The sequence below is a fragment of the Austrofundulus limnaeus genome, unplaced genomic scaffold, assembly GCF_001266775.1.
Source record: "Austrofundulus limnaeus strain Quisiro unplaced genomic scaffold, Austrofundulus_limnaeus-1.0 Scaffold43, whole genome shotgun sequence".
Classification (NCBI taxonomy): Eukaryota; Metazoa; Chordata; class Actinopteri; order Cyprinodontiformes; family Rivulidae; genus Austrofundulus; species Austrofundulus limnaeus.
The window spans coordinates 49,424-62,004 of NW_013952445.1; the positions used below are offsets into that span (position 1 = coordinate 49,424).

The window sequence follows — 12,581 nt, forward strand, 5'->3', positions numbered from 1 at the left end:
TGCCCCTTGTCAGTGCAAATTAATATCAGCTGGTTCAGTCCCAAATGATGGCCAGGTGTCACACAAGAACCATCTGATCACCAACATCTGGTGAAAATTTCATGTCATTAGCAGCTCTAGTAATATATTTACTGAGAAAAATGGTGACGTGTTCAATACTTATTTTACCCGCTGTATAGCCTGTTTGAAGATAAACACGTCTTTTGCTAGACGGGAAGCTGCAGAACAAAGACGCTGTGGCTCCGTACACATAAAACAAGACAACGAGCAGCTGAGTCTCTGTTCACTGCTAATTGTTTATCGGCAGGGTTTTGAAAAAGAAACATGTTACAATTGTTTTATTATTATTTTATGGGTTTAAAGTTGCCACCTGCTTCAGTACAAACCTTTGTCTGCATCGTGGATGTGGTGCAAGTGCTGCAACGTTTCAGAAACCGGTTCAACAAATTTTGTAGTTCTGCACAGAAGCAGACTCTGGTGTTAGACTGAGATAAATCAAAAAGTTGTTGGAAAAACTCGTCACACTTGCAGTGTAAAACTTGTCTTCTGTCATCTTTTCTATTTCTTCCCCCTCCTTCCAACAGGGCCATATACCGCAAATGGTAAGTCTCCATAATGAGTTCCAGCATAATATTCCTGCCTGCATGCCTGTCGCTCACTAAACCCCTGTGAAAACGACCTGTGTGTGTGTTTACCTGCTCCGGATCAGAGTGGGCTTCAGAAACTTCTCTGCTGGTTGAACATGGGTTCATTCATGTGGCTTTGCTTGCTTTCTGCATGTGTGTTGTTTACCGTTGTGTTGTTCAGAGAAGTGCTCTGTTTAATCTCCATGAACCCTTTTCTTCCCAATCTGGATGGGTCAGAAAACAGATGGTTGATTTTTGAGGAACAGTGCCACCTACATGACTGTAACGGGAACTTTGTTTTTAACCAGCAGCTCCAACTAAATCAGCAAACTATTTACTCAATTTCTCAGGGGAATTTACTTCCTCTGGATTAAGTTTGAAAGACAAGTATATTTCCTAATCTCTTCCTTAAGTGGCCCTAATACATATTGAATCATTAGATTCCACCACAATAATAGTTGCAAAACCTGTTTGTCATGTGGGTTTCATTACACCYAAGCAAATCAATTTTATCTGCCTTTTCATACTCTTTAAGATCTTCCAAACAAAGCACTGATCATATTTTTCTCAGTCACGTCTCCATGACTGAGACAAAAATATTTCTTCTTGTCTGCGACTATCATGATGACTTTAATTCCCGCAGCCAAAGAAGCCAACAGAAATATATAGTTTTGCGTCTGCGTTTGTCTTCCAGGGGCAAAGCCAATTACATCAACCTGGGCTCCTTCCTGATTAAGCCGGTGCAGCGGGTGATGCGTTACCCACTGCTGCTGACAGAGCTGCTGGGGGCCACGCCAGAGAGCCACCACGACCGGCCCCAGCTGACCAAAGCTGTGCAGGCCRTCAAGGACATCAACGTGAACATCAACGAGTACAAGCGCAGGAAGGATCTCGGTAAAAAAAAAAAAAAAGCTGTCTCAGGAATATTTCTCCTAAATTTGAGTCCGATTATTTCAGTTTAGTTTCCCCTCAACTTTGCCCTCTTCCGTTCCCAGTCGTGAAGTACAGGAAGGGGGACGAAGACTCGTTCATCGACAAGATCTCCAAGCTGAGCATGCACTCCATCATCAAAAAATCGAACCGGGTCAGCAGCCACATCAAGCAYCTGACGGGGATTTCGCTTCAGGTTTGTTTCTGCTCTGCACAGAGTTCGTTTTGTCTGAAACGAGCGGAAGAGCATCAAATGTCTGAAACGTGCCCCGCCCACCCCGCAGGTTAAAAGTGAGGAATTTGACGATGCGGAGAAAAAGTTCAGGCTGCAGGAGAGACTCATCAAGTCTTTCATCAGAAACATTTCCTTGTACCAGCAACATATCAGGGTAAGTGATAATTGTCACTTCAGTAACTTCATGCCTTTTTATACATTTACCACATTTGATAAAAAGKTCTGTTTATATTATATAATGCAATAATTGTTCCACACTTGATCTACTGTATTGATGTTTGGGGAAAATCATGCAAAACAATTACAAACCCAATTTTTGTTTTACAGAAAAGAGCTGTTAGAATTATCACCAGAAAGCATTACTATCATTGGTCCATCAGTTGAAGTTATTGAAATTCTATGATTTGGTTGATTATGGTATTTTATCAGTCATGTATGGGCTCATAAAAGCACATTACCTTCAAACATTCAATTACACTTTGTTAAAAAAAGAGAGTTGTTACAATCTCAGGGGGATAGATATGTTTGTTAAACCCAAATTTAGAACCAGTTAAAAGGAACGGAGTCCAGGTATAAGATTATGGAATAATCTGGAAGATGACATTAAAAATGTCAGATCAATGAGTATATTTAAGAGAATGATGAAGGTTAATTTGCTGGAGAAAAATGTAAATGTATGAATTGTAGTTCACCGAGTTAAACCTTTTTTTTTTGTAAACTAAAGATTATTTTTGGTTGAATTTCTTTATTTGAGAAAAATGGGCAGATATAAGATTTTTTTTCTTCTTCTGCTACCTTTCATTTAATTTATTTGTCATTTTGTTGTTTGTTGAATTTATATTGTTGTTTTTAAAGAAATGAATTAACTAACTAACTAAAATTTACTTTATTTCCTCGACCGAATCTCTTTTTAGGAATCGGCGTCTGTGAATGTCTTGTCTGCCATCAGTTTGGGCGACATCTACACAGAACGTAGCGTCCTGGATCCCGAGCGCTTCCAGAGAGCTCACCGCAGCATCAGCGACAAACACTTCACTCAGTTTGTAAGTCTTATCCTCTCTCTTGCATCACATAGGTGGTAAAGCTCCAGGGCAAAATAATGTGTCTTAAAGGGGACCTATTATGTAAAATTCACTTTTTAAAGGTTTTTTTACTCAACTTTGGGTATGTACTTCTTAAAAAAACAGTCCTAGGACCAAAAAAATGCACCCAGGGGCATATTTACTGYAAGTAAATGTATTTTTAATGTATTTTAACGACAAGTTTTATACTTACGTCATTTTGTGATGTCACAAGCCGTACGACAACCCACCTGAACCTGCGTTCAGCCCCTTACCTAGCAACCCCCGGGTGAGACTCCACCTCCTCAATATAAAAAGCCGTCACAGTTGTTGTTGTGCAATGTGCAGCTCATTTAACAACAAGCCTCCAAAAGGGCAATGGGTAGAGTGTTGGACCAGAGAGYGGTAGACCCGGATTTGAGACTGGCACRGACACAATTTAATTATTTATTTATTTTCATTTGTTATGAACATGTTTTCTCATGTACCTCTATTGTGTAGCTTATTAAAGCCTTGTTAAAGCCTATTTGTTCAAGTTTCTGAGGTATTTTGACCGCTGCTGCTCCCTGCTCTGGTAACAGCATGCAGAGTGAGCGCAGAGCAGAGGAGGAGGAGAAAAAATAAAAAGAAGCTGCGACTCTGCCTCTGGGTCTCATATGGTTGTACAACGGAGCTTCTGCTATTATTAGCCATGCTAACGTAAAAGCTGGCTTTGGAGGGCGGAGTTAATGTCAACAGATTTTTGGAGGGCGTTACCAACAGAGCTCATTAACATAAACAGCTCTTCTGAACGGAAGTCAGAGCAGGCAGAAATAGAAAATGGGAAATTTTATTATCTGAGAATTATTTTGTGCATTAAATCGAATGAACATGGTCTGGATAGCCCACAGACATACCATAAAAATTTCTAAGACCCATAATTGGTCTCCTTTAAAAGATTTAAGGAAATAAAAGATTTTTAAGAGTTAAAGGTCCAGGTAAGTCTGACCCTTGGACTAACCAGAATAAGATCTGACGACACATCTGTCCCTTCTCCTGAGCAGAAGGAGCACACAGAGGAGCTGGTCATCCAGCCGCTCTCCCAGCTCCTCGTCATGTTCGCCGGCCCCCACAAGCTCATCCAGAAGCGCTTCGACAAGCTGCTCGACTACGACAACTGCAAGGAGCGCGCCGATCGCCTGAAGGACCGCCGGGTCAAGGACGAGCTCCAGGTGACGCGCAACAACTACGAGGCGCTGAACGCCCAGCTGCTGGACGAGCTGAAGACGTTCAACAGCGTGGCCGAGGGTCTGTTCCAGGACTGCGTGAAGGCCTTCGCTCAGGTGCAGAAGGACTTCATGAAGACCACGCTCGGAGAGCTCGGGCCYCTCCTGCAGGTTGGGATCTTGCCTTTTTTAGTTTTTAAATTTAATTTATTTATTTGGGTGTTTTGCACACTAAGCTTGTTAATAATTATTGTCTCCACACTGATGATAACCAAGCCTTCTTTTGTTTTCTGCAGTTTTCCAACAAAGTCTGCACAGAAGGAAACCTGATCACCCAGTTTCAGGAGGAGTACAGCCAAGTTCTTCGACTGCTTCAGAGCTTCAGCTTCTGCCCAGAGAACCTGCCTCCGGCCACAACTGCAAGAAAACAGGTTGACAGGAAAACGCTGGAGAAGCCGACCTCCAAGAAGCAGCTGCAGGGACCTGTAAGTTTATTTTTTTCAACAAAAAAAGGAAGACAGTTTTAAAACTTACCTAATCACATTTTTTAAAATAWTCTTTTCAGCCCATCATTAATGCGCAGACAGATGAGCATCGTGCTGAACTTATGGTTAATTATGGACCTGAGAAGCTTTACCAAGCTGAGAGGAACTTTAATGCTGCTCAGGATATGGATGTTTCTATCCAAGAGGGAGATCTCGTCGGTGTAATAAAGCAGCAGGACCCGTTGGGTAGCCACAACCGCTGGCTGATTGATAACGGAGGTATTTTATTATTAGATCTAAAAGAAAACGTAGCGAAGTGTTAAATTTGCTAATCTGTTTATATTTATTCTCCTTTTGCAGTGAACAAGGGTTTCGTCTACAGCTCCTTCCTGAAACCGTACAACCCACGCAGGAGTCACTCGGACGCCTCTATCGAGAGCCAGTCGTCCAACGAATCTGGTTATGGCGGCTCCTCCCCCGTTTTCTCCCGCCAGAACAGCAACAGCACCTTGACCTTTAACCAGGAGGCGGCCACCGTCAGCTTCTCTACATCGCAACCCCAAAGCCAGTCGTCGCCRCAGCCGTGGCTTGAGTCCACCTCGTCTCGCAAGAGTCACCACAGAGACGCCCCCGACGCCGAGCACACCCACCAGAGCACGAGCGCCTCGCCCCGAAACCAGTCCAACCGCACAGACCATTCAGAACAAATGCGCAGAAACCCCCCCGGTCACAGAGACGCCGAGACGCCCCCCCGGCACTCGGGCGGTCACAGAGACTCGTACGATTCCAGGCAYGACAGGAAACTCCGCGAGATGTCGGACTTCTCCGAGACGGACTCGTCTTCGTCACAGAAAAACAGCCGTTCGAGGCAGCACGGACACGCAGACAAGGGCTACAGCTCCCCTCAGTGGAGGAATGGAGACGCCGGCAGCTACAGGAAGCCTGCGCMCACGCTGGAGGAGCGCAGCGAGCCGGAACCAGAAGGCGACCTGAACTGCCATCAGGTGAGGCTTTTCAAAACACAGCAAACGAGTCGAAGCCGTCTCTGAGCWTTGTGCTGTTTTCAATGTTTGTCCAAAACTGCTACAAATAAAACGCCGACACGTCTGTGCTAAATCAATWAACTTCTTTTTTGTTTCCTCCTAGATTTATTATGCCCTGTACTCTTTCGAGGCCCGTTGTTCCAACGAGATGAGCATCTCCGCCAACGAGCGGCTGCGGGTCCTCGAGTTCCAGGACTTGAACGGCAACAGCGAGTGGTGGCTGGGGGAGGCGGACGGAGGCAGGCGGGGATACGTGCCCTCCAGCTACATCCGCAAATCTGAGTACACATGAACAAACGCTGCGAGGAGGGCGAAACTTCAACGAACAAAAAGAAAAAGAAAAACTCCACGAGCACCAAGAGATCAAAACCCCACAGATCTTGATATGCTGTAACTTATTTATGAACTCTTTTGATAGTGACTGACTAGTGCTGCAGACTTTGCTCCTGCTTGTATTTATATATAATTTTAATCTTTTTTTTTAAACTTGCCTTCCTGTTTCTGGTTTAAAACCTGTGAATTGCCACGTTCCCTGAGGCTGAGAACAGCGAGTTGCGCGTTGAAGCCGTCTTACAGTTTGGCGAATTGGGGACATTGCAATGGAAACGTGAACGCCTGGAGTTCAGATTGGCTCTTTTGTAAATCAGCATTAGCCTGACCTGAACACTGTGACGCCACGATTACGAAACATGAGATGAATTTCTGTTCATCGGTCAGCGTTTGAGGCACTTGTTGTGGCTGCGGCAGGTTTGGCGTGCCGGTGGGGCCATCGTGGACAGTTTGGAGTGTTGTGTGCATTGAAATCAGACACGGTTAAATGGAACGTATGGTTTACAAACTCTCCCTTTGGACTCAGCAGCCTGATTACTTTTTGAGCACGTCGTTAGGGGAGAAAAAACTTCCTTTAAGGATAAGGGAAGTATTGTGAGAAGCATCGGGGTTGATTAAAACTCCGCTCCACATATTTCCCATGTATATTTAGGGCAATGTAATGCTGCATTATTGAGATGATCTTGTGCCCGGTGGAAAGTGATCACTGTTTAAATAAAAAAAATAATAATAGTAGTGTGGAAATTTGTTTTTGCACATGTCTTCTTATGTCTGATAAAATATCTCATGAGTCACTGGATGGATTTGACTGACAAAGCTTTATTGAAACAGTAATAATACATAAGTGTTTTACTCCCAGCCCAGCTTTGAGTTAAAGTGGCATCATTACAAACTCACAAAGCTGAACCCGTCAGACTAAAGTATGTTCATGATTTCAGTAGGCCTGTTCCAAGTAGAGCCTAGCTCCAGTTTCTCAGGTTACATGGCTGCAGGGACWTTTTTGTGCATCGTTCACCTGCGTTTTATAAAAGATAAAACAGTTTAAAACATTCTGAACTGCTGGCCACATAACAAACCCTGGTCCAGCTGTCCCTCTTCCCTGACAGTACCCAAAACAAAATCTAATGAAAACGTTCATATCAGCATTTCCTTCTGTTTTGGCGTTCTTTTGTCCAACGACCTCAATTGTTTTCTTTGCCTTTGGATTTGACAATGGTCCTTTTTTAAAAATAAACTTTAAAATGATCAACAGTTTTGAGAGAATTACCAAAAAATCCCTTTTTGTTGCACGTACGTTATCTATTCTTTTACCTCACAAGTCCTATCCATGTTCAACYTGCTTAATCTCCTTCATAGCAGCTACAGCAGTTCAATATTGCAAAATCCCACATATCTCACAATAATCATTTTATCAAAAAAAAAACATGCTTTTTTCCAAGTGCAGCCTTTGAGCACTAATCTTACAAAAAAAACCTTTGCTTTATGCGTTCTCTATCGCAGCTTTACTGGACAGATTTGTTTTCACTGTGTTCTGGATAGCTGCTGTGGAGGACGATGAGGAGGAGCTGGATTTCTTCTCCATGGATCTGAACGAAGTCGTGAYGGTGGAGGATTTTTTCTGGACCGTCTGGGTGGTCTTCTTCCTCTTGACGTGAAGGACCTCCATGGCGTCCATGTTGACGCCTTGTTGAACCTCCTCGCTGGTCTCCACCTGCTCTGAAGTCTGCTGCTGCTGCTGCTGCTCCATCTGCTGCTGGTGATGCAGCTGAAAGAAGGAGACATGGGGCRGGTTTAAACATGAACTGTTTATTCTATTATCGTATCAAGGATCCGTCCTTCATGGCCCCTCACCATCATCATGTGCTGATACTTGGCAATCGCCTCCTCAGTGGTAGCTCCCTCAGCGAAGCCCAGCTCTGCAGCTCGTCGAGCCAGCTCGGCCTTGTGGGAGCCGGGAGGGGTCCATCCTACCCCTTTGATCCAGTTCAGGTCCGACTTGTAGTTCACCTGCACCCAGAGGAAACGCTCAATACAATGCTTCCAGCATTCACAACGTTTTCCTTTTTCTGTCCAGTTTCTGCAGTCTACATACTGCTGCACACTTTTTTTTTTTATAGCTGTTCATGTTTTAAAACGTTTGGCACATTCAAGAAATGACTTTTTGCTTTTGTAACTTAAATACTTCTCAAAGTATTTGACTGAATTTACAACTTTTCCACATAGAAATACAAGATCTCCACAATGAATGAAAAACGTTTTTTTTAATCTGTTTCAGTGTGCTTGCTCTACTTTTGTTGCTATTATTAGCCATCGCTTTGCTACTTTCAGTTGCTAACTACTGTTCTGCTATTTTTAGCTATCATTCCACTACTTTTAGCATTCAGCTCGCTTTTTTCATTTTTACCTTTTAGCTGTTTTCAGGGTTTAGCCAGYCTTTTGCTACTTTAAGCTAACCTTTTGCTGTTTTAACTAGCTTTTTAGTGCTTTCAGCTGACATTTTCTATATTTAGCTAAATTTTTTTGTTACTTTTAGCAACACTTTTGCTACTTTAAGTTACTTTTTGTTACTTTTAGCTATACTTTTGCAAGTAACTTTTTGTTACTTTTAACTAAACCTTTGCTACTTTAAGTAACTTTTTGTTACTTTTAGCTTCACTTTTGCTACGTTGTTACTTTTTGTTACTTTTAGCTATACTTTTGCAAGTAACTTTTTGTTACTTTTAACTAAACTTTTGCTACTTTAAGTAACTTTTTGTTACTTTTAGCTTCACTTTTGCTACTTTAAGTAACTTTTTGTTACTTTTAGCTACACTTTTGCTACTTTAAGTAACTTTTTGTTACTTTTAGCTACACTTTTGCTACTTTAAGTTACTTTTTGTTACTTTTAGCAACACTTTTGCTACTTTAAGTTACTTTTTGTTACTTTTGGCTACACTTTTGCTACTTTTGGCTTTAAACTATCTTTTTACTATGTTTAGCTTTTTAATAATGTGTTTTTAGCTTTTTGTTCGTGTCTTGCTTTGCTGGTGTTTTGCTTTTAGCCTGTGTTCAGATTTTTTAGCTTTAACAACTTTACTGGTCAATCCTATAGTTCAGAGGTTCTCAAACTGGGGTCCCTGGATCCCCAGGGGTCTGCGAGAGGTATCTTGGGGTCCTCAAAATTTTTTACTAAATTGTTAATTTGGTTTTTATTTTTAAAAATGCATGGAGAACAATGAACTAATAAAACAAACATAATAAACGTAATAAAAATAAATATTTCCATGGAATTTAGGGGTTGAAATGATAAATTATCTTTTAAAACAGCATGGGGTTTATGAGGAGGTCCCTGGAATTTTTTTGGCCCTTAAGGGGTCCCCAGACCCAAATGCCTTGAGAACCCCTGCTCTAGTTGACCAGTAAATGTTGCAGTTTTAAGTCTGAATAAGCACTTTCCAATCTTGGCTTACATCACTCTGCAGCTTGTAGGCCTGCTTCGCATGCTTGACGTTGAGCTGCTCAGGGTCACAGGTGTAGTCGTGGAGCTTGTGCCTGTAGGCGAGGTCGCTGGCCTGAGCCTGGCTCTTCTTGGCGTGCAGGAACTCGGGCTGGTCCGCGCTGATTTTGTAGTGAGCTCGCTCCTCCTTAGACTGACGCGTGTACTCCAGGTTGCTCTGGAGTTTGCTGGCTGCCAGGGAGTGCACCATCTTTGGGTCATCCTCCACACAGCGCAGGCCTACCTGGTGGCCCTTGTCCTTCAGATGAGACTCCTTGTAGCGAAACTATTGGACAACACTGACATCTTAGCTAACATCAAACTGAAAAGTATTATTTCAGTGATAGAGTAAAACCGTAAATGGTCAGAGGAAATTCATTAACAAACAACTGCTTTTTAAGAACTAGTTTTATATTTAAATATCCTCGAACATTAAGAAGCAAAATATCTGTTGGTTAAACTGGTACACTTTTGTGTGCCTACAGTGTTTTATGTAGAAGATATAGCAAATTAACAACTCTTCACTTTCATTTTTAAGACAAAATTCTGGGTTCCGATACAATGGGAGTCTATGAGAGTTGGGTGTCGACATGATGGGAGGATTTGAGATAAAACAGTGTCTTATAGTGGCAAAAAACACTAGGTGACAGAAGACAAAAATGGCTACATATTGATCATATATGGAAGTGTAGAAATACGATGTGCAAATTCTGGAACATTTAGACCGCTCAAAAAATGTGATGCTATCAACATCTCAAGGTAAAATCTTAAAAAAAAAATCAAATAGACTGATTGCTGAAAACTTTCAACCATCTTTCTACTGTTAGGTATACTGGAGTTATAATTTTCCAAAGAGGGACRGGTTTTCCTACTCATTCAGCCAAAATCCCATGTGGACACTGATGCCTTGATGATGCACTATTAAAATATTCATAAAAAAAACTAAGAAGTCAAATTTAGCAGGACTTCTTAGTTTGAAATTAGGTGTCATCAGTGGCACCACTAGGCCTATTATAGAGGGGCTGAAGCCCCCCTAAAACATTTTCAAGCCCCCCTAAATAATTTTGGTTTTTTTTATGCAGCATTTTTTTTTTACAAAAAAAGTGCCTACAAATTCTGTATAATGTAGCCAGAATATGAGTTTGCAACTGAAATATGATCATAAATCTGTCACTTTCCCTTTACTTCATAGTGTAAGGTAGAGAGCAGATTTTGTAAGGAAGCGTAACTCGATGAGTTTTAGGACCCCGCAACTTCCTATTGATTGATAAAAGTATCTAATGATGCAGTCAAAACTAACTCATGAGGCCTAAAGTGTAAAAAAAAATAAGGGTAATGATTAAATAAGTATGATTTTCAGATAAAGTTCAGGTTAAAGACTAGTTTTCAGTGTTCTCCCTTCATAATATACTAATTTTTTGTTGTATATGGTTCCTATGATTTTAGAAGAATTCTTTTCAAATGGTTGGAAAATGCATAGTTTKGAGTAGATTTTTAAAACATTTCTTGGGGAGGGGATGCTCCTGGGTGTCACAAATGTTCATTTTATCACATTTTAAGACATTAACATTAACTTACATCACTGGCAATTTCTCTGGAGGCCTTGGCAGTTTGGAAGGGAATAGCATCCAGTCTCAGGTCATAGCCTGAAGTCTTCACCTGCTCCCCGGACGCCTTGTAAACTTTCTTAATTAAAAGACAAAAACATCATGCAGAGATGTCAGCAGCTCTTGACATAAAGTCTAAATAATTATGAGCTCATATTTGCCTTTGTGATATAGAATGAACGTGTGCCTTACATCACTAATCTGCTGGGCGTTGAGCTTGGCTCTTACAAAGTCCGGGTCATCTGGGTGTAAGGTGTATTTATGCATGTCGTCATTCTTTCCAGATTTGTACAGCCTCTGTAGTGGGCAGCATGGAGGACATGAACAGGGCATCAGTACCACTCGTAACAACCTTTGCAACAAAGGATCAGTCAGGCTTTGAACTGATTCATCAACGTACCTCACTGCACTGCTGATAGCTCGTCTTGGCGTGGACAATATCAGGAGAGTCAGTCACGGAGGTAAACTTGAGTCTGTCCGGCAGCTGACGGTACTTCTTCTGCAGGACGARACATCAAATATTCTTAAAATCAGAAACCTGAGATTTGAGCTTAAAGAAAGCATAAAGTGACTTTTAAAGACAATCAACATAATCTGGGGCCTCGTTTGTAAAGTGTAGAATTTATTCTAAAAATGTACGTGATTTGGCCAAAAGGCAAAAATGGCACGCGTAAAACAATATCTGATTTATAAAACTGCACGTGCACCTTCAAGCAATTTTCCTTCATAAATCACAACTGCACCTCAGAGTTTTTGCACAAGCTCCAGCCTCCTGTTCTTCTTTCTACACGCCCACACTCAGCAAAAATGGTCGAAGCAAAGTGCCTCATGAATGTTAAGGTGAATTTAAATGAGTCAGCTGATTACTGTCAACAAAACCGTTTGGCTGGCTCAGGCACGCGCTCCGTCATGGAGGACAGGTGATGACGGTTGCTCACATGAGCAGATTGTCTGTAATTTACACAGAATTTCCCTCATCAGGTATACAGATGTTTCAAAAACTCAGCTTCCAATTAATTTTTTCTCAAAGCCTGTAGGACGTTAAAAACAATTAAATAACGCAACCATTGCTCCATTTTTTTCAGTTAGAAATAAGTTCACCACTTTTCTAAGTCGGTTTAGGTCTTTTTCATTTGAAAGGTCCTCATGGCTCATCAGCAGAAGCATAAATAATATTATTAAGAAAGCGGATGATAAAGTTGATCTGAAATCCAAGTTTGATTATGAAGTGAAATGAATAATCTGACAGTGATCCTGATGCAGTGTTGGTTTAACTCCTCACTTCACCATCTGTGTCGCCAGTTTCCTGTTTCCAAAATGAGCGTACACATGGGTCAGAGCTGACGTGAGGGACCGCACAGTTTCACACCAAGTTTGGCTTTTAGAAATCAGAACCTTTGCGTGAAAAGTGGCGTAGGCAAGCTTTATAAACCCAACCCCAGATGTGTTAAAAAGTTTTTTTCCCCAAACTTACAAAACACCTGCAATTTCTGACACTATATATTTTACTATTTACTATTCTAATACTTTTTACACTGCAGAGTTCAAAACAAGAAAATACTCAGTTTTTACTGATTTTACAGT

At 41.5% G+C, this 12,581-nt stretch overlaps 2 protein-coding genes across 3 annotated transcripts in view; one reads left to right on the plus strand and one right to left on the minus strand.

Annotated features, from left to right (window-relative positions):
- dnmbp (dynamin binding protein) overlaps window positions 1-6,647 on the plus strand; it is a 45,052-nt gene extending 38,405 nt beyond the window's left edge. For both annotated transcript variants that reach the window (XM_014007568.1, XM_014007569.1), the window contains 10 exons: window positions 585-602; window positions 1,321-1,520; window positions 1,622-1,752; window positions 1,841-1,945; window positions 2,706-2,834; window positions 3,896-4,228; window positions 4,354-4,542; window positions 4,623-4,821; window positions 4,903-5,546; window positions 5,689-6,647. In XM_014007568.1, coding sequence (XP_013863022.1) covers window positions 585-602; window positions 1,321-1,520; window positions 1,622-1,752; window positions 1,841-1,945; window positions 2,706-2,834; window positions 3,896-4,228; window positions 4,354-4,542; window positions 4,623-4,821; window positions 4,903-5,546; window positions 5,689-5,877 — 2,137 coding nt within the window. In that variant the 3' untranslated portion in view covers window positions 5,878-6,647. The remainder of the gene's footprint in view (window positions 1-584; window positions 603-1,320; window positions 1,521-1,621; window positions 1,753-1,840; window positions 1,946-2,705; window positions 2,835-3,895; window positions 4,229-4,353; window positions 4,543-4,622; window positions 4,822-4,902; window positions 5,547-5,688) is intronic.
- Window positions 6,648-6,714: 67 nt separating this feature from the next.
- The window catches only part of nrap (nebulin-related anchoring protein), a gene marked incomplete in the record, with an annotated part of 27,192 nt that continues 21,325 nt past the window's right edge, over window positions 6,715-12,581 (minus strand). The window contains 6 exon segments of the mRNA XM_014007567.1: window positions 6,715-7,680; window positions 7,767-7,922; window positions 9,365-9,676; window positions 10,969-11,076; window positions 11,190-11,294; window positions 11,398-11,496. Coding sequence (XP_013863021.1) covers window positions 7,396-7,680; window positions 7,767-7,922; window positions 9,365-9,676; window positions 10,969-11,076; window positions 11,190-11,294; window positions 11,398-11,496 — 1,065 coding nt within the window.